The 27,399-nt window shown below is 42.9% G+C and overlaps 2 protein-coding genes across 8 annotated transcripts in view; one reads left to right on the forward strand and one right to left on the reverse strand.

The window, feature by feature from the left end:
* Nucleotides 1–3,053: 3,053 nt before the first annotated feature.
* stxbp5b (syntaxin binding protein 5b (tomosyn)) overlaps nucleotides 3,054–27,399 on the reverse strand; it is a 52,459-nt gene continuing 28,113 nt past the window's right edge. The window contains exons 15-29 of one of the 6 annotated variants that reach the window (XM_021585327.2): nucleotides 27,043–27,269; nucleotides 25,751–25,938; nucleotides 25,358–25,483; nucleotides 17,088–17,239; nucleotides 12,177–12,266; nucleotides 11,562–11,627; nucleotides 11,336–11,395; nucleotides 11,166–11,213; nucleotides 9,877–9,927; nucleotides 8,512–8,751; nucleotides 7,666–8,017; nucleotides 7,291–7,456; nucleotides 4,132–4,243; nucleotides 3,663–3,883; nucleotides 3,054–3,413 (exon numbers count right to left, since the gene is read on the reverse strand). In XM_021585327.2, coding sequence (XP_021441002.2) covers nucleotides 3,372–3,413; nucleotides 3,663–3,883; nucleotides 4,132–4,243; nucleotides 7,291–7,456; nucleotides 7,666–8,017; nucleotides 8,512–8,751; nucleotides 9,877–9,927; nucleotides 11,166–11,213; nucleotides 11,336–11,395; nucleotides 11,562–11,627; nucleotides 12,177–12,266; nucleotides 17,088–17,239; nucleotides 25,358–25,483; nucleotides 25,751–25,938; nucleotides 27,043–27,269 — 2,141 coding nt within the window. In that variant the 3' untranslated portion in view covers nucleotides 3,054–3,371. The remainder of the gene's footprint in view (nucleotides 3,414–3,662; nucleotides 3,884–4,131; nucleotides 4,244–7,290; nucleotides 7,457–7,665; nucleotides 8,018–8,511; nucleotides 8,752–9,876; nucleotides 9,928–11,165; nucleotides 11,214–11,335; nucleotides 11,396–11,561; nucleotides 11,628–12,176; nucleotides 12,267–17,087; nucleotides 17,240–25,357; nucleotides 25,484–25,750; nucleotides 25,939–27,042; nucleotides 27,270–27,399) is intronic. The other 5 variants (XM_021585328.2, XM_021585329.2, XM_021585330.2 and 2 more) reach the window with 5 other exon arrangements.
* LOC118944353 lies at nucleotides 14,519–16,249 on the forward strand. Of its 2 annotated transcripts, none has more exons than XM_036962988.1 (3): nucleotides 14,519–15,482; nucleotides 15,557–15,650; nucleotides 15,725–16,249. In XM_036962988.1, the coding sequence occupies exons 1-3, from the start codon at nucleotides 14,524–14,526 to the stop codon at nucleotides 15,767–15,769; spliced, it is 1,098 nt and encodes a 365-aa protein (XP_036818883.1). In that variant the 5' UTR covers nucleotides 14,519–14,523; the 3' UTR covers nucleotides 15,770–16,249. The 2 variants fall into 2 exon arrangements, with proteins under 2 accessions (XP_036818883.1, XP_036818884.1); XM_036962989.1 differs by having other exon boundaries at nucleotides 14,519–15,146; nucleotides 15,278–15,482; nucleotides 15,557–16,249.

A 27,399-nucleotide genomic window follows, 5' to 3' on the forward strand; every position in this document is an offset into this window, starting at 1 on the left:
TACTGTTCAAACTGACCGTATGAATGATATGTGATAATAGTGTATAGCCAGGCCTACTGTTCAAACTGACCGTATGAATGATATGTGATAATAGTGTATAGCCAGGCCTACTGTTCAAACTGACCGTATGAATGATATGTGATAATAGTGTCTAGCCAGGCCTACTGTTCAAACTGACCGTATGAATGATATGTGATAATAGTGTCTAGCCAGGCCTACTGTTCAAACTGACCATATGAATGATACGTGATAATAGTGTATAGCCAGGCCTACTATTCAAACTGACCATATGAATGATATGTGATAATAGTGTATAGCCAGGCCTACTGTTCAAACTGACCGTATGGATATGTGATAGTGTATAGCCAGGCCTACTGTTCAAACTGACCGTATGAATGATATGTGATAATAGTGTCTAGCCAGGCCTACTGTTCAAACTGACTGTATGAATGATATGTGATAATAGTGTATAGCCAGGCCTACTATTCAAACTGACCATATGAATGATATGTGATAATAGTGTCTAGCCAGGCCTACTGTTCAAACTGACCGTATGAATGATATGTGATAATAGTGTCTAGCCAGGCCTACTATTCAAACTGACCGTATGAATGATATGTGATAATAGTGTCTAGCCAGGCCTACTGTTCAAACTGACCGTATGAATGATATGTGATACGTGTATAGCCAGGCCTACTGTTCAAACTGACCGTATGAATGATATGTGATAATAGTGTATAGCCAGGCCTACTGTTCAAACGGACCATATGAATGATATGTGATAGTGTATAGCCAGGCCTACTGTTCAAACTGACCGTATGAATGATGTGATAATAGTGTATAGCCAGGCCTACTATTCAAACTGACCGTATGAATGATATGTGATAATAGTGTCTAGCCAGGCCTACTGTTCAAACTGACTGTATGAATGATATGTGATAATAGTGTCTAGCCAGGCCTACTGTTCAAACTGACCATATGAATGATATGTGATAATAGTGTATAGCCAGGCCTACTGTTCAAACTGACCGTATGAATGATATGTGATAATAGTGTCTAGCCAGGCCTACTGTTCAAACTGACTGTATGAATGATATGTGATAATAGTGTCTAGCCAGGCCTACTGTTCAAACTGACCGTATGAATGATATGTGATAATAGTGTATAGCCAGGCCTACTGTTCAAACTGACCGTATGAATGATATGTGATAATAGTGTCTAGCCAGGCCTACTGTTCAAACTGACCATATGAATGATATGTAATAGTGTCTAGCCAGGCCTACTATTCAAACTGACCGTATGAATGATATGTGATAATAGTATCTAGCCAGGCCTACAGTAGCAGTAGTAAAAAATATGGAAAAAAGTTATCACACCATCAATGACTCATCAATAAACTTATGTTTAATTAATTAAGTGCTTGGATGGAATTTCTTGAAAAACAAAAAACAGCAAATAAAGATGACAAATATAGATGTAAATCAAACATAAGAAAGAAAGAAATGGAGAAACCAGAGATAAAACACAGAGGGGATGAATCAATCGTTGATACATTATAACCATTGCTATAGATATTAGGACTTCAGGAGCAGAGATGGTTCCACTGGCTGGTTTACATGGAGTTTTCCTCCACACACAGGAGACTCCCCTTAGAGATCCATTGTGATTGGTTGACACTGTGAAGAGCAGACAACCCCTCACCTGGCCCCTGCACAGGTAACCTCACAGGTAACCTCCAACAGTACTCATTGTGTATAGTTATCTTACCTCTTGGAGAACCAAACAGCTGAACAGATAAGAGCATGACTGATGAAACACAGGATCAGTCCCCTTAACCCAGAGGAGAGGGACTAAGGGAATGAGCATCATCTCCTCAGCTGACATAGAAAGAAAGATCCAGAATAACTCTTCCTCCTCCTCCGTCCGAGTCGGCCTGTCTGTCAGTCAATTTGTTTGTCAATCTGTCAGTGTCAGTCGGTCGGTCGGTCTGTGTCAGTCGGTCGGTCGGTCTGTGTCAGTCGGTCGGTCGGTCTGTGTCAGTCGGTCGGTCTGTGTCAGTCGGTCGGTCTGTGTCAGTCGGTCGGTCGGTCTGTGTCAGTCGGTCGGTCGGTCTGTGTCAGTCGGTCGGTCGGTCTGTGTCAGTCGGTCGGTCGGTCTGTGTCAGTCGGTCGGTCGGTCTGTGTCAGTCGGTCGGTCGGTCTGTGTCAGTCGGTCGGTCGGTCTGTGTCAGTCGGTCGGTCGGTCTGTGTCAGTCGGTCGGTCGGTCTGTGTCAGTCGGTCGGTCGGTCTGTGTCAGTCGGTCGGTCGGTCGGTGTCAGTCGGTCTGTGTCAGTCAGTCTGTGTCAGTCAGTCTGTGTCAGTCAGTCGGTCGGTCTGTGTCAGTCAGTCGGTCAGTCAGTCGGTCGGTCTGTGTCAGTCAGTCGGTCTCAGTCAGTCGGTCTGTCTCAGTCAGTCGGTCTGTGTCAGTCAGTCAGTCGGTCTGTGTCAGTCAGTCAGTCAGTCTGTGTCAGTCAGTCGGTCGGTCTGTGTCAGTCAGTCGGTCGGTCTGTGTCAGTCAGTCGGTCTCAGTCAGTCGGTCTGTCTCAGTCAGTCGGTCTGTGTCAGTCAGTCAGTCGGTCTGTGTCAGTCAGTCAGTCGGTCTGTGTCAGTCGGTCTGTGTCAGTCAGTCAGTCGGTCTGTGTCAGTCGGTCGGTTTGTGTCAGTCAGTCGGTCTGTGTCAGTCAGTCGGTCCTTATCAGTCAGTCGGTCCTTATCAGTCAGTCGGTCTGTGTCAGTCAGTCGGTCTGTATCAGTCAGTCGGTCTGTGTCAGTCAGTCGGTCTGTGTCAGTCAGTCGGTCTGTGTCAGTCAGTCGGTCTGTGTCAGTCAGTCGGTCTGTGTCAGTCAGTCGGTCTGTGTCAGTCAGTCGGTCTGTGTCAGTCAGTCGGTCTGTGTCAGTCAGTCGGTCTGTGTCAGTCAGTCGGTCTGTGTCAGTCAGTCGGTCTGTGTCAGTCAGTCGGTCTGTGTCAGTCAGTCGGTCTGTGTCAGTCAGTCTGTGTCAGTCAGTCCTTATCAGTCAGTCCTTATCAGTCAGTCCGTCTGTGTCAGTCAGTCCTTATCAGTCAGTCAGTCCTTACCAGTCATGCAGTCAGTCTGCTTCAGTTAGTCAGTCAGTCCGCTTCAGTCAGTCAGTGGTAACCAGGTGACTGAGGTAATGCAGTGTTGTATTGTGCTGCTAGGAAGAAAGCCTCTCAGTCTGTCATACAACACCTCTTCCTCCTGCAGAGAGATGGAGAGGAGGAGGAGGAGGAGGAAGAGGAGGAGCTGCATCTTCTGTAGATAATGAAGTGGTGCAACAAAACAACTGCGTCCCACTGTCTCCCCTCGCTGCCATCAGAGCTGGTACCACTTCTTATCTTTGTACTTCAGCATCATCTGAGAAAGGGAAGGAAGTGAGAGAAGAGGATGAGACAGTACACGACTCATAGACAACACCTGGGTTCAGGTACTATTCATTTTCTTTCAAATACTTGAGTCGTGCTCGATTTAGCCCAAAAGTGCAAACCCTGTCCATCATGCACTCGAGGCAGGCTCAATCAAACAATGAAAGTATTTGGGGGAAACGAATACTAGTTGAACCCAGGTTTGCACCTCACAGATGACCTGGTAGAGCATTGGCCTTACATCATGAGCGTGTTTAGAGAAGGAGTCAGCGCTGGCCATCATGGCTGCGGTTCTGTCCTCCAGCTCACCCAGTTTCTGCCCCCTCTCATCCAGGGCTATCCTGGCACGGGCCAGGTCCCCCACCACCCCAGAGGCTGCTCCCTTCATACCCTCCATGCCCTGGGGCCCGGGGATGTGCTGCGCCAGGCTACGAGATGCCTTACCCGCCGCAGTCTCACCAACTATAGAGGACAGAGGGAGAGAAACCAAGATGTGCCACAAAAACAGGTTTTATAACTGCAACGCCATTATCGCTGTGTCCAATAACACTGCGTCATTAGCAATCATATGCCAAGCATATTGTACGGCATTATCTATGTCCAAATAAATCAGATGTGTCCTCAAAATGCACTAGAATGTCAGTCACAGTTAAATAGAACACGGTTCTATAGCTACTGAAGGAGAGGTGTATTGTGGGAATGATACTCACACAGGTCTTCTCTATCCAGCGACTGAGCTCCTCCCCCAAACAGGCCCTTGAAGAAGCCTCTATTAGGAGCTTCAGGTGTCTCTAACGGTGTAAACAGCTCTCCCATCATCTCCTAAAGATTCAGATGTAGCACCATATGTCAAAAATAACTTCAGTATTTATCATACCCACAAACACAAAATGTGATATCTCTCTCTCTCACACATACACGGGCTGGGCGATATGGCCAAGATACCATATCACAATATTTGTTCCTTTTAAAAAAAAAAATTGTACAGTAACACTACTGTATTTGACTGTATTTTATTATTTTTAATAATACAAGCTTTATGAATAGTGTGTGACTAAGGTGGCAACATACATTCGAAGTGATTTCAATGGGTCTTTCTCTATTTTGATTGTTTTTTATACTGTTCAATTCAACTTCAACCCAAAATCATTTTCTGCATTTTCATCAATTTCTGCACTCATTTGTTATCATTTCTACACTGTGCTACATAGGGCAGCATGATTATGGAAAAAAAATAATAATCTAGGCTCAATTGCGATTTCTTTTTGACCAAATATTGCGATTGGGCTTGAGATCAAAACACTTGGAATCATGGAAATACAGACATGCTCAAATGTGTTGGTACACTTCCTGAAAAGAGATGACATTAAAAGCTATTTTATCATGTATACTTGCATGCCTTTGGTTTGTCATAGAATAAAGCAAAGAAGCTGTGAAAATAGATATTCTAAAATGGCCTGGAAACATTTCTTGGTACCCCTATAATAAATACTATAATAAATACTATAATAAATACCTATAATAAATACTTGGATTATAGTGATATTTCAAACTAATAGTTTATTGAATTAGTATCACACGTCTCTAATCTTGTAATTAGTCATTCAGCCTATTTAAATGGAGAAAAGTAGTCACTGAGCTGTTTGGTATCATTGTGTGCACCACCCTGAACATGGACCAGAGAAATCAAAGGAGAGATTTGTCTGAGGAGATCAGAAAGACAATAACAGACAAGCATGGTAAAGGTCAAGGCTACAAGACCATCTCCAAGCAGCTCGATGTTCCTGTGACAACAGTTGTAAATATTATTAAGAAGTTTAAGGTCCATGGAACTGTAGCCAACCTCCCTGGGCGCAGCCGCAACAGGAAAATCAACCCCAGATTGAACAGAAGGAGAGTGTGAATGGTAGAAAAAGAACACAGGATTCAAGCTGAACTCCAAGGTGAAGGTACGCCAGTTTCTGATCGCACCATCCATCGCTTTTTGAGCGGAAGTGGGCTCCATGGAAGAGGACCCAGGAGGACTTCACTTTTGAAAACATAAAAAAGCCAGACTGGAATTTGCTAAAATGCATATTGACAAGACACAATCTTTCTGGGGAATGTCCTTTGGACAGATGAGTCAAAACTGGAGCTTTTTGGCATGAGCTCTATGTCCACAGATGAAATCCCTGCGAGGACGGGGGATTCAAAATAAAAATAAATCAAATATAGCACAAAACACACATCACGACAAGAGAGACAACACGACATAAAGAGAGGCCTAAGACAACAACATAGCAAGGCAGCAACACATGACAACGCTCCATGGTAGCAACACAACATGACAGCAGCACAAAACATGGTACAAACTTTATCGGGCACAGACAACAGCACAAAGGGCAAGAAGGTAGAGACAACAATACATCACGCAGAGCAGCCACAACTGTCAGTAAGAGTCCACCCACACAGACAGCGTGGTGAAGAAGGCGCAGCAGCGCCTCTTCAACCTCAGGAGGCTGAAGAAACTCGGCTTGTCACCAAAAACACTCAAACTTTTACAGATGCACAATCGAGAGCATCCTGTCGGGCTGTATCACCGCCTGGTACGGCAACTGCACCGCCCACAACCGTAAGGCTCTCCAGAGGGTAGTGAGGTCTACACAACGCATCACCGGAGGCAAACTACCTGCCCTCCAGGACACCTACACCACCCGATGTTAGAGGAAGGCCATAAAGATCATCAAGGACAACAACCACCCGAGCCACTGCCTGTTCACCCCGCTATCATCCAGAAGGTGAGGTCTGTACAGGTGCATCAAAGCTGGGACCGAGAGACTGAAAAACAGCTTCTATCTCAAGGCCATCAGACTGTTAAAACAGCCATCACTAACATTGAGTGGCTGCTGCCAACATACTGACTCAAATCTCTAGCCACTTTAATAATTCAATATTGGATGTAATAAATGTATCACTAGCCACTTTAAACAATGCCACTTTATATAATGTTTACATACCCTACATTAATCATCTCATATGTATATACTGTACCATCTACTGCATCTTGCCTATGCCGTTCGGCCATTGCTCATCCATATATTCATATGTACATATTCTTATTCATTCCTTTACACTTGTGTGTATAAGGTAGTTGTTGTGAAATTGTTAGATGACTTGTTAGAAATTACTGCATGGTCGGAACTAGAAGCACAAGCATTTCGCTACACTCGCATTAACATCTGCTAACCATGTGTATGTGACAAATACAATTTGATTTGAGTGTCCATGATTGAGTCTTTGAATGAAGAGATTGAGATAAAACTGTCCAGTTTGAGTGTTTGTCGCAGCTCGTTCCAGTCGCTACTGAAAAGACGAGCGACCCAAGGATGTGTGTGCTTTGGGGACCTTTAACAGAATGTGACTGGCAGAACGGGTGTTGTATGTGGAGGATGAGGGCTGCAGAAAATATCTCAGATAGGGGGGAGTGAGGACTAAGAGGGTTTAGCTAGCGAGCCAGCTAACTAGCGATTAGCATTAACACGTTTTATTTTAGCCACAACTTGCTAAGACACGGTCAGCAAACAGCTACTGTAAGATACAAACTAATATTGTAACTATAGAACGCTTGTGGATTTATATTAAGAAGCAAAGTGGCATCGTTGTCACCAACATGTAGACAGAGTGAACAGCAAGTGTTCGTGACTCCGGAGGCGGAGGGAGGAAAATGACTAGCAAGTAGCAAAAAATAGATGTTACATGTGGCGGAGTGGCGTATCACATGTAACAAACCATACATTGAAATACCGTTATAGAAGTTCAAGTTTAAAAAACTAAGTGGTATATAGTAAAATACAGTATACCGCCCAGCCCTAACAGAGACACGCGCACACCTGCAGATTGTCGCAGGTCTCCTGGCTGTATGTGATCCTCTGTATCTCGGTGGGGGAGGTGAGGTACATGGCCTGGCCCAGGTTGGAGAAGCAGAAGGTCCGGGCTATCCTCATGTCTGTCAGGGGAAGGTAGTTCACATCCAGGAGTGGTCTGAGACTGGGTAGACTGGGAGAGGGGAGAGAGACACAAACAGTATGAATGAAGTAGGCACTGTGTAGTATTTCAGACTGGGCCTTTCAGAGTATCTCAGAGTAACTACAGTACCACAGACTGGACCTTTCAGAGTATCTCAGCATATCTACAGTACCACAGACTGGACCTTTCAGAGTATCTCAGCGTATCTACAGTACCACAGACTGGACCTTTCAGAGTACCTCAGAGTCATGATGTGTCCATTAGCACAGAAGCAGGCGAGGCAGAGTCCAGCGGCCATCTGCACCACGTCAGCTCTCAGCACGAAGGAGCTCTCTGTGATGTTGTGTTTGAAGAAGCAGGACTGGGAGGGCAGACCCACCACCTTGGCCTGTTTCTCTGAGCACACCACAGCGTACTGGCTGTCCTGACCCTCCTGGGTGGGGGGTGGGGAGGCCGGCCTGCGCCTCCTCGTCTTCTCCTCGTCTGGAGCGTTGGGCTCGGACCACGGCTCGTAGGAAGGGGGTAGGACCGCCCCAAGGGAGTCCAGGAAGGCCATAGTCAGGATACCTCCTTTTAGTCTGACCAGAGTACCTGGAGGACATAGAAAGAGACATGTTAGACCTCTTGCGTCATTATAAACACATTTATAAGGCCTTATACTGGATCTCTCTCTCTCTCTCTCTGATTAATAATATATAGGTTTGCTGACAACCTTCAGTAAACATGCAGACGACTAGTGCTACCCGAACCACAGTTTGGGAACCACTGCTTTAATGCAAAGAAACTAATACATATTTGGAACATTTGTGAGATTATATGTCGTCGCAAACTATTCCTTTCAGTTCCATCCAGATTCAGCCACCACAGTCAAGGTGGTTGTAATGCTTCTGCTGTCACAGAGATGGGTCAGTGAACCGGCTAACCTTGTCCGAGACCTGAAATGTTGAATGGGCTCCACTGTGTCATTTATTGTTATTAAGGTTACCATGGCTGCCCTACGGGCCCTGGTCAAAAGTAGTACACTACATAAGGAATAGGGTTCAGTTTGGGACGCAAACCTAACTCATATCAGCAATCACACTTACCACAGGAAGAGACTCCGACAGGTTGCTGCAGCCTCTGGTCCCCTGTAGGTGGCAGGCTGAGGGAGAGGACCAGGACAGTGCCCTGGGTAGTACCCAACCACAGGCTGGGGCTGGGGCTGCTGTCCGTCTTCCTGGGGAAACTCTCACTGAAGTGGAAGGAGGAGATTGCTTCGCGGGACTCCCGCTCTATACTGGTCACACTGGAACTCCTCGAGCGGCTAAACGAACTGTCCTTGGCATCTGGATGGTATGGAGAGAGGACAAATAGAGAGAGAGGAGAAGTGAGGGATAATATGAAAGTGGATGCTTTGATATAGTTGGAATAGGAAAGGAAAATAGGATTGGTTAATAACCCAACGGAAGGTTAGACCCTGTGTAATGTCATGTAGACACTCTAAAATTCAGGAGAAGTCCTGCATCGTCTCATGAGCAAGTTAGTTATGCAGAGGTATATCCAAGCTAGAGAAAAAAGCATCACATTTCTTCACAATGCACACAAGGAGCAGCACATGACACACCCATCTTAAGTACCACAGTAGCACCAAATAAAGGTAATTCCAGAAGAACCACACAGTGTTTCATCATTGAGAGATCACATGAGATCTAGTGTTAATTTTGTTTTCAAAACGACAAATAAGTTTAGCACCTAATTCACCTACAGTAGGACCATGGGCATTTGGCCAAAGATGAAGGTGTGTTCTCAATGTGAAACATCTAGAAAAAGCCATACCTTCCTTATGCAGTATAACTTAAGGAGACAGGAGGGGGCAATACTTTACCACATGTTTAGCAGTTTGAATAGCATGGTAAACAAAACAAGGGAAAGGGAGATATCTAGTCAGTTGTACAACTGAATGCATTCAACTGAAATGTGTCTTCCGCATTTAACCCAACCCCTCTGAAACAGAGAGGTGCAGAGGCTGGAACCAACAAGTCTGTCAGTCAGTCAGTGTCAAAAGTCAAAGGTCAAAGTTCTGGACTCCTTGCCCTCCTTCATACAACAAAAGCACCTCTTATATGGGAGAGAGCGCTGCTGTCGCACCCTCTCCTCTGCTTATGGAGAGGACGAGGCCAAACAGAGAGTACATGTGTCTCAGTTTACAAGATAACAGAATTTGAATTTCACACATTCAGTGACACGTCTTTCTTACAGGTGGAACCAGCCTGATCGTGAGATAGCACACAATTCTGATGCACAATGGAGAACGCAGCTATTAGGCTGGTACCACCAGGCTAGGGCTACACTCTCACAAACAAACATTGAAACTGTAAGGAAAGTTAGGTTTATTTAGGAAGTGGGAACAGCACCTGAAAGGTAAAAGGGCTACTATGGAATGTAATCAACACAAAGTTATAAGGGCTTACCCAGGCCTGTCTTTTGCTCTGTAGGTGAGCTAATTTTCTTTGACATCTTGGCTGCAAGGAAAATAAATACAAATAAATAAATTAAATAAAACATGCCCTCTTTACAAATTAATACTTTGAAATCAAGCAAAATGAATGTCAAATACAATGATCTCCATTAAAACACTACTTGTTTTGATCACTTTCAGCAATTTGTGTCATCCATCATTCATTGGCAAAAAGTTTGAGGAGACTGTAGAATTAGAATGTAGAATTAGACTGTAGAATTAGAATGTAGAATTAGCATTAGAATGTAGAATTAGCATTAGAATGTAGAATTAGCATTGAGACTCAGAGGCAGCCGGTCATTGAGTGCATCACGCACGCACAAAGCAAGAGGTAGACAAGAAAAAGACATTGATTATTGGTTATTTTTTCAAAAAATTACTGGGGAGGAATGGGAGGGAAAATCATTAAAGTGAATAATCAAGGATCAAAGCTCTGTAATAAAAATGACTTTTTTTAGTTGGTCAAACCAAATCTTGCGTTATTCTACTGATGAACATTCCCAATACCTCAATTAGTTAAGAGATTAATGGTCAGAGTTAGTATACCTTTGAACCAGTGAAAACATACACCACTTTTAGATGAGTGATAAAATGTTTTTAGTGTCTTTATTTGACATTATATTCCCTCTAGAGAGAACAGGTACAACAATGATTTTACTTTAGTGCAAAAAAACATAATACATTTGGTCCTAAGAGATACAAGTGGATACCCCTCTATCAATCATGCATTTGACAAAGTGCAGAGGATCACTTTAATAGACATCAGCAACCTTGTGATTGACAAAAACAACCCACAGATTGAGTACGTTTCTTCTCCATCACCTTCATTAGCACATGATGCATAGGCTGCCATGTTGGATTGGGGCACAACCTCTTGTTTAGAAACCCAGTGAGGTCGGCCATCTTGGATTAGGGCATAGCCTTGGATAGAAGCCCAGTGAAGTCGGTAAGAGACCATGTTGGATTAGGGCACAGCCTTGTTTAGAAACCCAGTGAGGTCGGCCATGTTGGATTAGGGCATAGCCTTGGTTAGAAGCCCAGTGAGGTTGGCCATGTTGGATTAGGGCATAGCCTTGGTTAGAAGCCCAGCGAGATCGGCCATGTTGGATTAGGGCACAGCCTGGTTTAGAAACCCAGTGAGGTCAGCCATGTTGGATTAGGGCATAGCCTTGGTTTGAAGCCCAGTGAAGTCGGTGAGAGAAAGAAAGCAGTAGAGTTTATAACACAGGGATCATACACTACCAAAGTCATTGGCAACCGTCTTGGAAAAGCGCCTGCTTTTGGACTTCACTGCAAATGTGTTTTAAAAAGACAAAGGCAAATGTAAAATTGCATTGCATTTCCGACAGCCAGAACGTTTGGGAAGAATGAAGCTCTGTAGATGTTGTTGATTTATCAGTGTTATACAGTACCCATTTCTATAAACCTTTTCTGTTTGTGTTCATCGTCTGAATTGGTGGGTGTCGTAGAGCCTGGTAACAAGAACACTTCAGTGGACATCAACTCATTCAACACTCCTTGATACTGAAAAGCAGCTAAATGGATAAACATGTATATCGAACATGTCCTTTTCGTACTTTCTCAAGAAAAAGGTAGATTGCGTTTTGTATTATGCCGTAATGGAGAATTAAATGTTACCTGACGTTGGTGATTTGCTGCTTTTCTCCTCTGAAATGTTGTTTCCATCGCTGTTATCACTGAGAGCTGTGGAGAACAGACATGTCTTAGACCAATGTGATATTATCACAGAGCTGTGAAGGACAGACATGTCTTAGACCAATGTGATATTATCACAGAGATGTGGAGAACAGAAATGTCTTAGACCAATGTGATATTATCACAGAGCTGTGAAGGACAGACATGTCTTAGACCAATGTGATATTATCACAGAGCTGTGGAGAACAGAAATGTCTTAGACCAATGTGATATTATCACAGAGCTGTGAAGGACAGACATGTCTTAGACCAATGTGATATTATCACAGAGATGTGGAGAACAGACATGTCTTAGACCAATGTGATATTATCACAGAGATGTGGAGAACAGACATGTCTTAGACCAATGTGATATTATCACAGAGATGTGGAGAACAGACATGTCTTAGACCAATGTGATATTATCACAGAGATGTGGAGAACAGGCACGAAATAGACAGTGAGAGGAATCTGCCTTGACAGAAAAGGCAGATTGAAGAGAAAGGTGGAGAGAGAAAGAGAAGACAACAAAGATTGTGATAAACATGAGATGACTTACGGGAGTTAGAAGAATGATAGGTCTTTTTCATAGACGTATAAAATATAGAAAGGCGGGACATGCAAGATGTCACAGGCGGAATGTCTTTGTCTTTACAAGGCCATAGAGAGAGATCAACAGAGGAAAATAGGTGAGACAAAACAATGATAGTGAATCAGAACAGAAAAACAGCTAACTCACAGAGGCTAGCAACTGCATTCACTCCAACAGTACTGCAGATCAGTATGTATGGGTTTAAAAACAATACCACCGTTTTTTAAACTAATTACTTAAATATAAATTAACTCTCATACATTTTTACGGTAAATCAAATTATGACAAGATGACTCGATTTGTGAGTGAATTGAAATTGTAGGCTTAGTTATCCACATTTGAGTCAAGGCATGACTGAAGAGCACTATTGAACCCAGTCCTGCTGAGCCCCTGGAGGCTCACTAAGCCAAGGATGACATGACCACAATGAGAAACATGAGTGGTAGGATGACAAGATAAAGAAAGAGCATAAGAGGAAGTATGGCAAGACAGAGAGAGATAGCATGTATTGGTGACAGAAATGATACGGCAGTCAGAAGCAACAACAAGCGTGAAGCCCTACTCTAATGTGTTTGTGTACAGTGCTCCAAAATGTACATTTACTTTCGACCAGCGGAAGCAAAAAGCAGGCCACTCCCAACACGGCACAGACAGAGTCCAGTCATGATGAGCATGTTTCTCTGTGGCTTCTATAGTGTCACTGAACAGATGGACAGTCCACCAGGGATGCCTCCTGTTGAGAGACAAATGCTACTGCAGGGGGTGGCGCACTCAGGGGTGTGAAGCCAAACTGGCTGCCAAGTGTGTGAGGTAGGCTTGGGTGGTATACTGTATATAGAGTACACCGGGGGAATTTTGAAAAAACGTTTTTCAATAAGTTTGAATATTTGTAGCTACTTTTTAAGTTAATACGGGCAGTCAACTTGTGCAATACCTTAGGAGATAAAGCAGATTGTGTTCTTCATTACACCTAGGAAATTATTTTGCATTATGAAGTTTACTGTAGTTCCCCAGAACAGTTGAGCCAGTCACGTGTATGTTTATAAATTGCCCAATGGAGAAAGCAGAAGCTGCTGAGTCCATAGCATTCTATATCTATGAGCGACTCTGTTGTGTGGTCATGAAGTTACACTTGTATGCAAATCACTACTAAATGATTGCTATCAAATATCTTATAATGGCTTACCGTTGGAAGTCAAAGAGCTCTGAATGAGATCTGTACAGCTGCCATTTTTTCCCTGTGCTTCCTACTGTCCCTTTTCTTCCTTCTCTATTCTTCTCCCCTATGCTCTGTGTACACATGCTGCTCTTCCTTCTCCCCTATGCTCTGTGTACACATGCTGCTCTTCCTTCTCTATTCTTCTCCCCTATGCTCCATGTACACATGCTGCTCTTCCTTCTCCCCTATGCTCTGTGTACACATGCTGCTCTTCCTTCTCCCCTATGCTCTGTGTACACATGCTGCTCTTCCTTCTCTATTCTTCTCCCCTATGCTCCATGTACACATGCTGCTCTTCCTTCTCCCCTATGCTCCGTGTACACATGCTGCTCTTCCTTCTCTATTCTTCTCCCCTATGCTGTGTACACATGCTGCTCTTCCTTCTCTATTCTTCTCCCCTATGCTCCGTGTACACATGCTGCTCTTCCTTCTCCCCTATGCTCCGTGTACACATGCTGCTCTTCCTTCTCTATTCTTCTCCCCTATGCTCTGTGTACACATGCTGCTCTTCCTTCTCTATTCTTCTCCCCTATGCTCCGTGTACACATGCTGCTCTTCCTTCTCTATTCTTCTCCCCTATGCTCCGTGTACACATGCTGCTCTTCCTTCTCTATTCTTCTCCCCTATGCTGTGTACACATGCTGCTCTTCCTTCTCTATTCTTCTCCCCTATGCTCCGTGTACACATGCTGCTCTTCCTTCTCTATTCTTCTCCCCTATGCTCCATGTACACATGCTGCTCTTCCTTCTCCCCTATGCTCCGTGTAGACATGCTGCTCTTCCTTCTCTATTCTTCTCCCCTATGCTCTGTGTACACATGCTGCTCTTCCTTCTCCCCTATGCTCCGTGTACACATGCTGCTCTTCCTTCTCTATTCTTCTCCCCTATGCTCCGTGTACACATGCTGCTCTTCCTTCTCTATTCTTCTCCCCTATGCTCTGTGTACACATGCTGCTCTTCCTTCTCCCCTATGCTCTGTGTACACATGCTGCTCTTCCTTCTCCCCTATGCTCCATGTACACATGCTGCTCTTCCTTCTCCCCTATGCTCCGTGTACACATGCTGCTCTTCCTTCTCCCCTATGCTCCATGTACACATGCTGCTCTTCCTTCTCCCCTATGCTCCGTGTACACATGCTGCTCTTCCTTCTCCCCTATGCTCTGTGTACACATGCTGCTCTTCCTTCTCTATTCTTCTCCCCTATGCTCTGTGTACACATGCTGCTCTTCCTTCTCCCCTATGCTCTGTGTACACATGCTGCTCTTCCTTCTCTATTCTTCTCCCCTATGCTCCGTGTACACATGCTGCTCTTCCTTCTCCCCTATGCTCCGTGTACACATGCTGCTCTTCCTTCTCCCCTATGCTCCGTGTACACATGCTGCTCTTCCTTCTCCCCTATGCTCCGTGTACACATGCTGCTCTTCCTTCTCCCCTATGCTCCGTGTACACATGCTGCTCTTCCTTCTCTATTCTTCTCCCCTATGCTCCGTGTACACATGCTGCTCTTCCTTCTCTATTCTTCTCCCCTATGCTGTGTACACATGCTGCTCTTCCTTCTCTATTCTTCTCCCCTATGCTCCGTGTACACATGCTGCTCTTCCTTCTCTATTCTTCTCCCCTATGCTCCGTGTACACATGCTGCTCTTCCTTCTCTATTCTTCTCCCCTATGCTCCGTGTAGACATGCTGCTCTTCCTTCTCCCCTATGCTCCGTGTACACATGCTGCTCTTCCTTCTCTATTCTTCTCCCCTATGCTCTGTGTACACATGCTGCTCTTCCTTCTCTATTCTTCTCCCCTATGCTCCGTGTACACATGCTGCTCTTCCTTCTCCCCTATGCTCCATGTACACATGCTGCTCTTCCTTCTCCCCTATGCTCCGTGTACACATGCTGCTCTTCCTTCTCCCCTATGCTCTGTGTACACATGCTGCTCTTCCTTCTCTATTCTTCTCCCCTATGCTCTGTGTACACATGCTGCTCTTCCTTCTCCCCTATGCTCTGTGTACACATGCTGCTCTTCCTTCTCTATTCTTCTCCCCTATGCTCCGTGTACACATGCTGATCTTCCTTCTCCCCTATGCTCTGTGTACACATGCTGCTCTTCCTTCTCCCCTATGCTCTGTGTACACATGCTGCTCTTCCTTCTCTATTCTTCTCCCCTATGCTCCGTGTACACATGCTGCTCTTCCTTCTCTATTCTTCTCCCCTATGCTCCGTGTACACATGCTGCTCTTCCTTCTCCCCTATGCTCCGTGTACACATGCTGCTCTTCCTTCTCCCCTATGCTCTGTGTACACATGCTGCTCTTCCTTCTCTATTCTTCTCCCCTATGCTCCGTGTAGACATGCTGCTCTTCCTTCTCTATTCTTCTCCCCTATGCTCCGTGTACACATGCTGCTCTTCCTTCTCTATTCTTCTCCCCTATGCTCTGTGTACACATGCTGCTCTTCCTTCTCCCCTATGCTCCGTGTACACATGCTGCTCTTCCTTCTCTATTCTTCTCCCCTATGCTCCATGTACACATGCTGCTCTTCCTTCTCCCCTATGCTCTGTGTACACATGCTGCTCTTCCTTCTCCCCTATGCTCCGTGTACACATGCTGCTCTTCCTTCTCTATTCTTCTCCCCTATGCTCCATGTACACATGCTGCTCTTCCTTCTCCCCTATGCTCTGTGTACACATGCTGCTCTTCCTTCTCCCCTATGCTCCGTGTACACATGCTGCTCTTCCTTCTCTATTCTTCTCCCCTATGCTCCATGTACACATGCTGCTCTTCCTTCTCTATTCTTCTCCCCTATGCTCCATGTACACATGCTGCTCTTCCTTCTCTATTCTTCTCCCCTATGCTCCGTGTACACATGCTGCTCTTCCTTCTCTATTCTTCTCCCCTATGCTCCGTGTAGACATGCTGATCTTCCTTCAACAAAGTATGCATCACATCTTCGTTCATTTGCACCGTTTATCTCGTTCACTTTCGCTTGTAAATGTCAACAGTCAATGAAAATGACATTTGGTAGTGCTACTAGCTATGCTTGTATAACTTTATGAGCTGAATTTGCCTGTCTTTAAAATTAGTTTGCTTGTTTTCGTTAGCATTTATGCGATTTCTCTATTAGTTTGTGCTAATTTTGTCAGCATTCTGGTAATAGAGGACCAATGGGCTTTTCTTGCGTTTTTATCACCCCCTTGTGTGTGCTATGTTGGTAATATTGTAAATCCCGGGATGAGAGAAGGACTGTATGACGAAATGAAAATCTGGTTACCACCCAAGCCTAGTGTGAGGCCTGCTCCTCTAGCTAGCTTACTGGCTTTAATAGGTCAGGCATATACTGGACCACAGAGATCTCCGTTATATACAGTAGTTGTGTTCTCATTCTATACTCTGGACTATCAATACCTTTCAGTCCAAACTACAACTCACTTGACAACACACTACTATACTAATCACTTTCATGACACTATCAGGTAGGGGTTCTAGAGAACATACTTAAGTTGTTTTCCCCTGGGGGGGGGGGACATTTAAAAAAACACAAGGAAGATATTGTAGTCTTTTTGACATGACATTCTGTGTGAACATACTTCCTTTAATTTCTGTGAACATAGCTACATGCCGTAGCCTACTCATCTGAACATTAAGATGTGAACGCATGCTCCCTTCACCTCCAGATGGCTGGCGTGTCTTGCGAGGCGACCGAGGCTGTCTCTGGTAGGGGTCTGAGGGACTGTACAGCTCTGACGTGCTCATGTTCAGGAGGAGGCTCTTCTGAAGGTAGTCCACGACAGCCAGACCGCTGCTGTTGCCAAACACCACACTGTGGGAGGAAAATAAAAGGTTCATCATTTTTACTGAACTCGGGTCACCTGCAGTTTTAGAAACAACACAAACTGTTAAGCCCAACATACAACCAATAAAGCATTCGATTCAGTTACAGCAGGGCCTAAAATTAACACCCGCCACCTGCAGGTAGATTTAGGCAATTTGTGGGTAAGATGTCTATTTCACCAGACATGTTACCTTGTGGTCAGGGCTCCACAGTGCGAGCATTTCACTCACATTTGTTAATAGAAAATAAAAAAAATAGTCAAGTACGATCACATTTATAGTAAAATAAATGCTGCAGTAGCTGTTGTCAAATGATTTCTGCCGTTTTGTTTCATAGCTGGTAAATTAATCGCACAAAGTCAAATAACTACAAATGCTATATAGCCTAATTCCACCTCTCCCTGCAACACTGCCTGGCTGGGGGAAGTGTATGGAGCGAGATCTCTCCCTGCAACACTGCCTGGCTGGGGGAAGTGTATGGAGCGAGATCTCTCCCTGCAACACTGCCTGGCTGGGGGAAGTGTATGGAGCGAGATCTCTCCCTGCAACACTGCCTGGCTGGGGGAAGTGTATGGAGCGAGATCTCTCCCTGCAACACTGCCTGGCTGGGGTAAGTGTATGGAGCGAGATCTCTCCCTGCAACACTGCCTGGCTGGGTGAAGTGTATGGAGCAAGATCTCTCCCTGCAACACTGCCTGGCTGGGTGAAGTGTATGGAGCGAGATCTCTCCCTGCAACACTGCCTGGCTGGGTGAAGTGTATGGAGCAAGATCTCTCCCTGCAACACTGCCTGGCTGGGTGAAGTGTATGGAGCAAGATCTCTCCCTGCAACACTGCCTGGCTGGGTGAAGTGTATGGAGCGAGATCTCTCCCTGCAACACTGCCTGGCTGGGTGAAGTGTATGGAGCAAGATCTCTCCCTGCAACACTGCCTGGCTGGGGGAAGTGTATGGAGCGACATCGCTGACAAAAGGTTGAACGTACGCTTCGTTAGGATCGTAAAAAAAGTAAATTGTTAGGATTGTAAGAAAAGCCATGCGTGAAACACTAAACGTAAACGTTGAATTAGATTTGTAAACACCCTTTACTTCTCCCTTCACTTGGTTACAGATCTTTTTTATACGTACAAACTTTTGTCAGTGATGTGGCATCTGCAACGGACATAAACCGAGCGTTGCTAGTCTATCGAGCAACTCTAACCCAGACGTTAGTGTTGCTATGCAGCTTCAGGTTGCATTTCCAAAATAAAAGTCTAGAGCTTGTTTTAGAACTGCATTCAATAACGACATTACACAAGTACATGGCGTAGTATAGGCTTGGGCCTTCAGCAAATGACTTGTGTGAGAATGGTAAATTCACAGAAGAGCCTTGTCTAGAATAACTGCCTGCGCTGCAAAATATGGTTTAGGCTGGGCCTATTCCACGATCTAAATATACCATGCTGTTGTGTGTTATTTAATGGCCATATCATTTCAGAATTAATTTTTATAGCCGCGTGCGGCTACTGTTGTGATCATGTAACCTAATGAATCACACTTTTCCCAGTATTTGGGAGCACGGACTGTAGGCCTTATACTAGGCCTTTTGACTGTTGTATTCGTGAATTCCACTCTGTATGGAGGCTTGTTATAGCCATTTACGTTGCACAACCCCATCACGTAGAGGCTATATCCATATCAATAAATGAGCCAAAACGACATATTGGTTCAGTCTTGGCTGTAACCTGGCCTGAGCGAACTAGCCAAGGGGTCCCAATGGTCAAGACTATCTATAGCCTATTCAAGGAGTGGCAGGTAGCCTAGTGGTTAGAGCGGCAGGTAGCCTAGTGGTTAGAGCGGCAGGTAGCCTAGTGGTTAGAGCGGCAGGTAGCCTAGTGGTTAGAGTGGCAGGTAGCCTAGTAGTTAGAGCGGCAGGTAGCCTAGTGGTTAGAGTGGCAGGTAGCCTAGTGGTTAGAGTGGCAGGTAGCCTAGTGGTTAGAGCGGCAGGTAGCCTAGTGGTTAGAGCGGCAGGTAGCCTAGTGGTTAGAGCGGCAGGTAGCCTAGTGGTTAGAGTGGCAGGTAGCCTAGTGGTTAGAGCGGCAGGTAGCCTAGTGGTTAGAGTGGCAGGTAGCCTAGTGGTTAGAGCGGCAGGTAGCCTAGTGGTTAGAGCGGCAGGTAGCCTAGTGGTTAGAGTGGCAGGTAGCCTAGTGGTTAGAGTGGCAGGTAGCCTAGTGGTTAGAGTGGCAGGTAGCCTAGTGGTTAGAGTGGCAGGTAGCCTAGTGGTTAGAGTGGCAGGTAGCCTAGTAGTTAGAGTGGCAGGTAGCCTAGTGGTTAGAGCGGCAGGTAGCCTAGTGGTTAGAGCGGCAGGTAGCCTAGTGGTTAGAGCGTTGGACTAGAAACCGTAAAGGTTGCAAGATCGAATCCCCGAGCTGACAAGGTAAAAACCTGTTGTTCTGCCCCTGAACAAGGCAGTTAACCCAAGGCAGTTAACCCCCAAAAATGTAAGGCCTATTTTGTATTTGGATAGGCCTAAATTAAACATTGAATTATGAAAGAACTTTGGAGAATTTAGATACATTTTGAATACACACACTGGTTTCAATAAACAAAAGAATAAGACTGTTCTGTTCTCTTTGATTTAGTTCTTATTGCAACTCAGACAAATGACTGAATGGATGACATACTGAAGAGTGAATGAAATGTTCAAATATGTTGGAATGACGAGTTGCACGCATCAAGCATGCTAGGCACTATTTTATTTGGCTAGTCGGCAAATAGGCCTGGAGACTACCTAAGACCACTGCAACAGAGTTATTGTAAAGTGTAAAGTGTGGGAGGAAGCTTATGCTAGACTTAGCCGACGTTTAACCTCTTGTTCATTTCAAAGTCCATTGGTTCATGACCCTGTTCATAGAAATCATGTCAAATTGTTTTACATTCATATTTACCTCTCCTACAGAATATGAAAGATTGAGTGATTAAATAAATATCAAAATATTCTATAAAAAATATGTTGAGTGGCGAGGACTCCAGTGGTCATACATAATTAACAGATTCACCAAACAGCTATTACTATGATTCATTATTCCTGTTAGATACTACTGGTTATGATTCATTATTCCTGTTAGATACTACTGGTTATGATTCAATATTCCTGTTAGATACTACTGGTTATGATTCATTATTCCTGTTAGATACTACTGGTTATGATTCATTATTCCTGTTAGATTCTACTGGTTATGATTCATTATTCCTGTTAGATACTACTGGTTATGATTCATTATTCCTGTTAGATACTACTGGTTATGATTCATTATTCCTGTTAGATACTACTGGTTATGATTCATTATTCCTGTTAGATACTACTGGTTATGATTCATTATTCCTGTTAGATACTATTACTATGATTCATTATTCCCGGTAGATACTACTGGTTATGATTCATTATTCCTGTTAGATACTACTGGTTATGATTAAATATTCCTGTTAGATTCTACTGGTTATGATTCATTATTCCTGTTAGATTCTACTGGTTATGATTCATTATTCCTGTTAGATACTACTGGTTATGATTCATTATTCCTGTTAGATACTACTGGTTATGATTCATTATTCCTGTTAGATACTACTGGTTATGATTCATTATTCCTGTTAGATACTACTGGTTATCATTAAATATTCCTGTTAGATACTACTGGTTATGATTCATTATTCCTGTTAGATACTATTACTATGATTCATTATTCCTGTTAGATACTACTGGTTATGATTAAATATTCCTGTTAGATACTACTGGTTATGATTCATTATTCCTGTTAGATACTACTGGTTATCATTAAATATTCCTGTTAGATACTACTGGTTATGATTCATTATTCCTGTTAGATACTATTACTATGATTCATTATTCCTGTTAGATACTACTGGTTATCATTAAATATTCCTGTTAGATACTACTGGTTATGATTCATTATTCCTGTTAGATACTATTACTATGATTCATTATTCCTGTTAGATACTACTGGTTATGATTAAATATTCCTGTTAGATACTACTGGTTATGATTCATTATTCCTGTTAGATACTACTGGTTATGATTAAATATTCCTGTTAGATACTACTGGTTATGATTAAATATTCCTGTTAGATACTACTGGTTATGATTAAATATTCCTGTTAGATTCTACTGGTTATGATTCATTATTCCTGTTAGATACTACTGGTTATGATTAAATATTCCTGTTAGATACTACTGGTTATGATTCATTATTCCTGTTAGATACTACTGGTTATGATTCATTATTCCTGTTAGATACTACTGGTTATGATTCATTATTCCTGTTAGATTCTACTGGTTATGATTCATTATTCCTGTTAGATACTACTACTATGATTCATTATTCCTGTTAGATACTACTGGTTATGATTCATTATTCCTGTTAGATACTACTGGTTATAATTCATTATTCCTGTTAGATACTACTGGTTATGATTCATTATTCCCGGTAGATACTACTGGTTATGATTCAATATTCCTGTTAGATTCTACTGGTTATGATTAAATATTCCTGTTAGATTCTACTGGTTATGATTCATTATTCCTGGTAGATACTACTGGTTATGATTCATTATTCCTGTTAGATTCTACTGGTTATGATTCATTATTCCTGTTAGATTCTACTGGTTATGATTCATTATTCCTGTTAGATTCTACTGGTTATGATTCATTATTCCTGTTAGATACTACTGGTTATGATTCAATATTCCTGTTAGATTCTACTGGTTATGATTCATTATTCCTGTTAGATTCTACTGGTTATGATTCATTATTCCTGTTAGATACTACTACTATGATTCATTATTCCTGTTAGATACTACTGGTTATCATTAAATATTCCTGTTAGATACTACTGGTTATGATTCATTATTCCTGTTAGATACTATTACTATGATTCATTATTCCCGGTAGATACTACTGGTTATGATTAAATATTCCTGTTAGATACTACTGGTTATCATTCATTATTCCTGTTAGATACTACTGGTTATGATTCATTATTCCCGGTAGATACTACTGGTTATGATTCATTATTCCTGTTAGATACTATTACTATGATTCATTATTCCTGTTAGATACTACTGGTTATCATTAAATATTCCTGTTAGATACTACTGGTTATGATTCATTATTCCTGTTAGATACTACTGGTTATGATTCATTATTCCTGTTAGATTCTACTGGTTATGATTCATTATTCCTGTTAGATACTACTGGTTATGATTCATTATTCCTGTTAGATACTACTGGTTATGATTCATTATTCCTGTTAGATTCTACTGGTTATGATTCATTATTCCCGGTAGATACTACTGGTTATGATTCATTATTCCTGTTAGATACTACTGGTTATGATTCATTATTCCTGTTAGATTCTACTGGTTATGATTCATTATTCCTGTTAGATTCTACTGGTTATGATTCATTATTCCCGGTAGATACTACTGGTTATGATTCATTATTCCTGTTAGATACTACTGGTTATGATTCATTATTCCTGTTAGATTCTACTGGTTATGATTCATTATTCCTGTTAGATTCTACTGGTTATGATTCATTATTCCTGTTAGATACTACTGGTTATGATTCATTATTCCTGTTAGATACTACTGGTTATGATTCATTATTCCTGTTAGATACTACTGGTTATGATTCATTATTCCTGTTAGATACTACTGGTTATGATTCATTATTCCTGTTAGATACTACTGGTTATGATTCATTATTCCTGTTAGATACTACTGGTTATGATTCATTATTCCTGTTAGATACTACTGGTTATGATTCATTATTCCTGTTAGATACTATTACTATGATTCATTATTCCCGGTAGATTCTACTGGTTATGATTCATTATTCCTGTTAGATACTACTGGTTATGATTCATTATTCCTGTTAGATACTATTACTATGATTCATTATTCCTGTTAGATTCTACTGGTTATGATTCATTATTCCTGTTAGATACTACTGGTTATGATTCATTATTCCTGTTAGATACTACTGGTTATGATTCATTATTCCTGTTAGATACTATTACTATGATTCATTATTCCCGGTAGATTCTACTGGTTATGATTCATTATTCCTGTTAGATACTACTGGTTATGATTCATTATTCCTGTTAGATACTACTGGTTATGATTCAATATTCCTGTTAGATACTACTGGTTATGATTCATTATTCCTGTTAGATTCTACTGGTTATGATTCAATATTCCTGTTAGATTCTACTGGTTATGATTCATTATTCCTGTTAGATTCTACTGGTTATGATTCATTATTCCTGTTAGATTCTACTGGTTATGATTCATTATTCCTGTTAGATACTACTGGTTATGATTCATTATTCCTGTTAGATTCTACTGGTTATGATTGCAGACAGACCCCAGAGAATGGGATGGTGCGATACTGAGTAATATTTTGATAAGGTGCATGAGGATGTCCACGTCACCCAGAGATATGTCCATGCTGTAGCGATACAACTAGCAGACTGAAACTTAACGGTAGGCATAATACAGCTAGTGCTATCTAGACTTGCGCTGGTAAACAAATCCATTACATTAGCAACCTAAATGTGAAGTTAACTCAACTGAAGAGTACAAGAGAACGGAGACTCTTAACTTGAAAACGTGCAAGATGCCTCTTTCCGGTTCCCATTACTTCTACACAGGCCGTTTGTGTACATTTTTTGGGGTTGGTGAGATGAAACTGCCAAAACTCTGAAAGGTATTATTGTACGTCAGAATTGCAACACTAGATTTGTTCAAGTCTAAAATGTTCTTCCGTAATCGTAACATGGTGTTTGTATGTTCACAGATTCAATTTCATGTTTACGTTTCACACATGGCTTTTCTTACGATCCTAACAATTTCCGTATGGATTTTCTTACTATCCTACCCCAACCTTTTGGCAGGTATCTCGCTCCATAGCTGTGCGCAAGTGAAGAGCTGAGTGAAAGATTCATTTAGAAGTGCTAGCGCAGGCATAAAAGTTGGTCTAATTTACTTGAAACCAAAGTCTACTGAAGTGAGACTTTGTCCTTGTGTTTCTTGGCTAGTTTCATTGTTCTGTTCACAAGCTAGGTCGTATTTCTATGTTTGAGTTTCAACTGCTTGGGGAAGAGAAGACAACGCCTCTGTTAGTCAGACTCAATCTCACAGGCACAAACATGACTGAAGTCGCGCTACCGCGGTAAACTCACGCCCTTAAAAGGGGCAGGTGAACATTTTTGTCTCACATTATATTTTGGTTAATAAAAATGTAATTAAACAATATATCACATTACTTCTTACTAGTAATACATGTATTGCGCCAGCAGCATACCAGCCACTGCTGGCTTGCTTCTGAAGCTAAGCAGGGTTGGTCCTGGTCAGTCCCTGGATGGGAGACCAGATGCTGCTGGAAGTGGTGTTGGAGGGCCAGTAGGGGGCATTCTTTCCGCTGGTCTAAAAAAAATATCCCAATGCCCCAGGGCAGTGATTGGGGACACTGCCCTGTGTAGGGTGTCGTCTTTCGAATGGGACGTTAAACGGGTGTCCTGACTCTCCAAGGTCATTAAAGATCCCACGGCACTTAACGTAAGAGTAGGGGTGTTAACCCCAGTGTCCTGGCTAAATTCCCAATCTGGCCCTCAAACCATCACGGTCACCTAATAATCCCCAGGTTACAATTGGCTCATTCATCCCCCTCCTCTCCCCTGTAACTATTTCTTAGGTCGTTGCTGTAAATGAGAATGTGTTCTCAGTCAACTTACCTGATAGAATAATGAATAAAAAAAGTATTATGTTTTAGAAACATTACAAAGCATGCTCATCCTTTTGTGTGTGTTTTGTTGGTGTAATTTTAGCAGGAAAAAAATATTTGGGCTGGTAAAACATCTGAGCAGCTGGTAGATTTTTTTACCTGATTGACCAAAAAGTAAATGATATGCCCTGAGTTCCAGTATATTCCATTTGTCTGTGATCTCTGCTCACTGCATGAATACAGCTGTAGGTGATGTGTCTCATGTACACCTTAACCATCAAGAGAGCAGAGGTTCATGCTGACAGATGGACGGACAGGCGGACTTACAGTCCGTCTGACGAGCTGACGGCCAGGCTGGTGATCTGCTGCGGCGGCTCCCCACTAACCCAGACCAGTTGAATGACCAGCTCCACCTGGTAACCAGGAGACTGCTTCAGAGGGGCGCTCCAGACCCTACAGACACGACACACCAGACAACATGCAGTGAACAGTCTTTACTGTACCTAGATTCAATGCTACACCATCACCTATTGTTCACGGTTTATAATGCATTTGTACGTGCATTAATCTTACATACAAATAGCCTACTTATCACAATCTTGTCTTTTCTTCATGGATGACACTTCTTGTAATAAAACAGAATACTGGAGTTTTGAAGTCTACAATAGAAAATGTCAATGCCTGGCAGGAGAAGAACATGCACTGTCTGGTGGTCCATACTTAAGGCCTGGTCCGTTATCCCTGGGCCGGTCATCAGAGGTGAAGGGCTGGGCCTCAGGGGGCTCTCCCTCCTGGGTAGGGCTGGAGGAGGAGGGGGGTACTGGGGTAGATGGGGTGGGAGGATGGTCTCCTGCTGGGTCTGGAGAATCCACATCGTTCAGCTCACCCTGCATACGCACCTCCAACAGCTGAGGAGAGAGAGTAATAATACCTAGAAACAGAAAGACTAATAGCTGGGAAACATCTGGAAAACGATAATAAAAGGCATATCAAATAAATTAGGAATTTATTTTTTAAATTATTTATAAATTTATCAATGCCAGAAAATAAGGAATTCCTGATTAGTCAGGTAAAAAACACATTACTGGTATATACCCTCACATTGCTGGTACAGTATACAGCCTCACATTGCTGCTATACAATACACTGAGTGTACAAAACATCAGGAACACCTTGCTAATATTGAGTTGCGCACCCCATACCCCCCACCCCCCTTTGCCCTCAAAACAGCCTCGATTAATTGGGACATGGTCTCTACAAGGTGTTGAAAGTGTTCCACAGGGATGTTGGCCCATGTTGACTCCAATGCTTCCCACAGTTGTGTCAAGTTGGCTGGATGTCCTTCGGGTGGTGGACCCTTCTTGATACACACAGGAAACTGTTGAGCGTGAAAAACCCAGCAGCGTTGCAGTTCTTGACACAAACCGGTGCGCCTGGCACTTACTACCATACCCCGTTCAAAGACACATCTTCACCCTCTGAATGACACACACACAATCCATGGCTCAATTGTCTCAAGGCTTAAATATCGTTCTTTAACCTGTCTCCTCCCCTTCATCTACACTGATTGAAGTGCATTTAACAAGTGACATCAATAAGGGATCATAGCTTTCACCTGGTCAGTCTATGTCATGGAAAGAGCAGGTGTTCTTAATGTTTTGTACACTCAGTGTATAGTCAAAACACTGCATGGATACAACATCGAGAAATATCCTAGTGTACAGTACATATACTCAAAACACTGCATGGATACAACATCGGTAAACATCCTGGTGTGCAGTACCTATACTCAAAACACTGCATGGATACAACATCGGGAAACATCCTGGTGTGCAGTACCTATACTCAAAACACTGCATGGATACAACATCGGGAAACATCCTGGTGTGCAGTACCTATACTCAAAACACTGCATTGATATAATATTGAGAAACTGTTTTCATTAGAATACGGTACAGATATTATACAAAACACTGCATAAACAGAATATTGAAACTGGTTGCTATGGTTACCTGCACCACCTCTGTGGTCATTTCCTGTTTGCTGAACCTATAGATGATGACGTGGGCGGAGACTCCGGCCACACACAGCATTCTGCTCGCTGGGCACCACGACAAAGTCTGGATGGCAAAGGGATCCTCATCCACTATCTCTGTGCTCGGCTTCTCCTCCTTACTGCCCTTTGGAGCCTTCTCAAACACCTTGGCAGTCTTCAGCTTGTACAGTACTTGGAGCATTACTAGGACAGAGGAACGGAGACAATGGGGGTGGCAGTTAGTCTAGTGTGGTGTGGTTAAAGTAACTGAAAGGGTCGCTGTTTCAAATCCCAGAGCAAACTATGTGAAAAATCTGTCCATGTGCCCTTGAGC

This window comes from Oncorhynchus mykiss, chromosome 25 (genome assembly GCF_013265735.2).
Source record: "Oncorhynchus mykiss isolate Arlee chromosome 25, USDA_OmykA_1.1, whole genome shotgun sequence".
Taxonomy (NCBI): Eukaryota; Metazoa; Chordata; class Actinopteri; order Salmoniformes; family Salmonidae; genus Oncorhynchus; species Oncorhynchus mykiss.

Coding starts and splice junctions, on each gene's coding strand:
- LOC118944353 (XM_036962988.1), top strand. CDS start 14,524: ATGCTGCTCTTCCTTCTCCCCTATGCTCCGTGTACACATGCTGCTCTT. Junction 15,483..15,556: donor CCCCTATGCTCCGTGTACAC/ATGCTGATCTTC, acceptor CTCTGTGTACAC/ATGCTGCTCTTCCTTCTCTA. Junction 15,651..15,724: donor CCCCTATGCTCCGTGTACAC/ATGCTGCTCTTC, acceptor CTCTGTGTACAC/ATGCTGCTCTTCCTTCTCTA.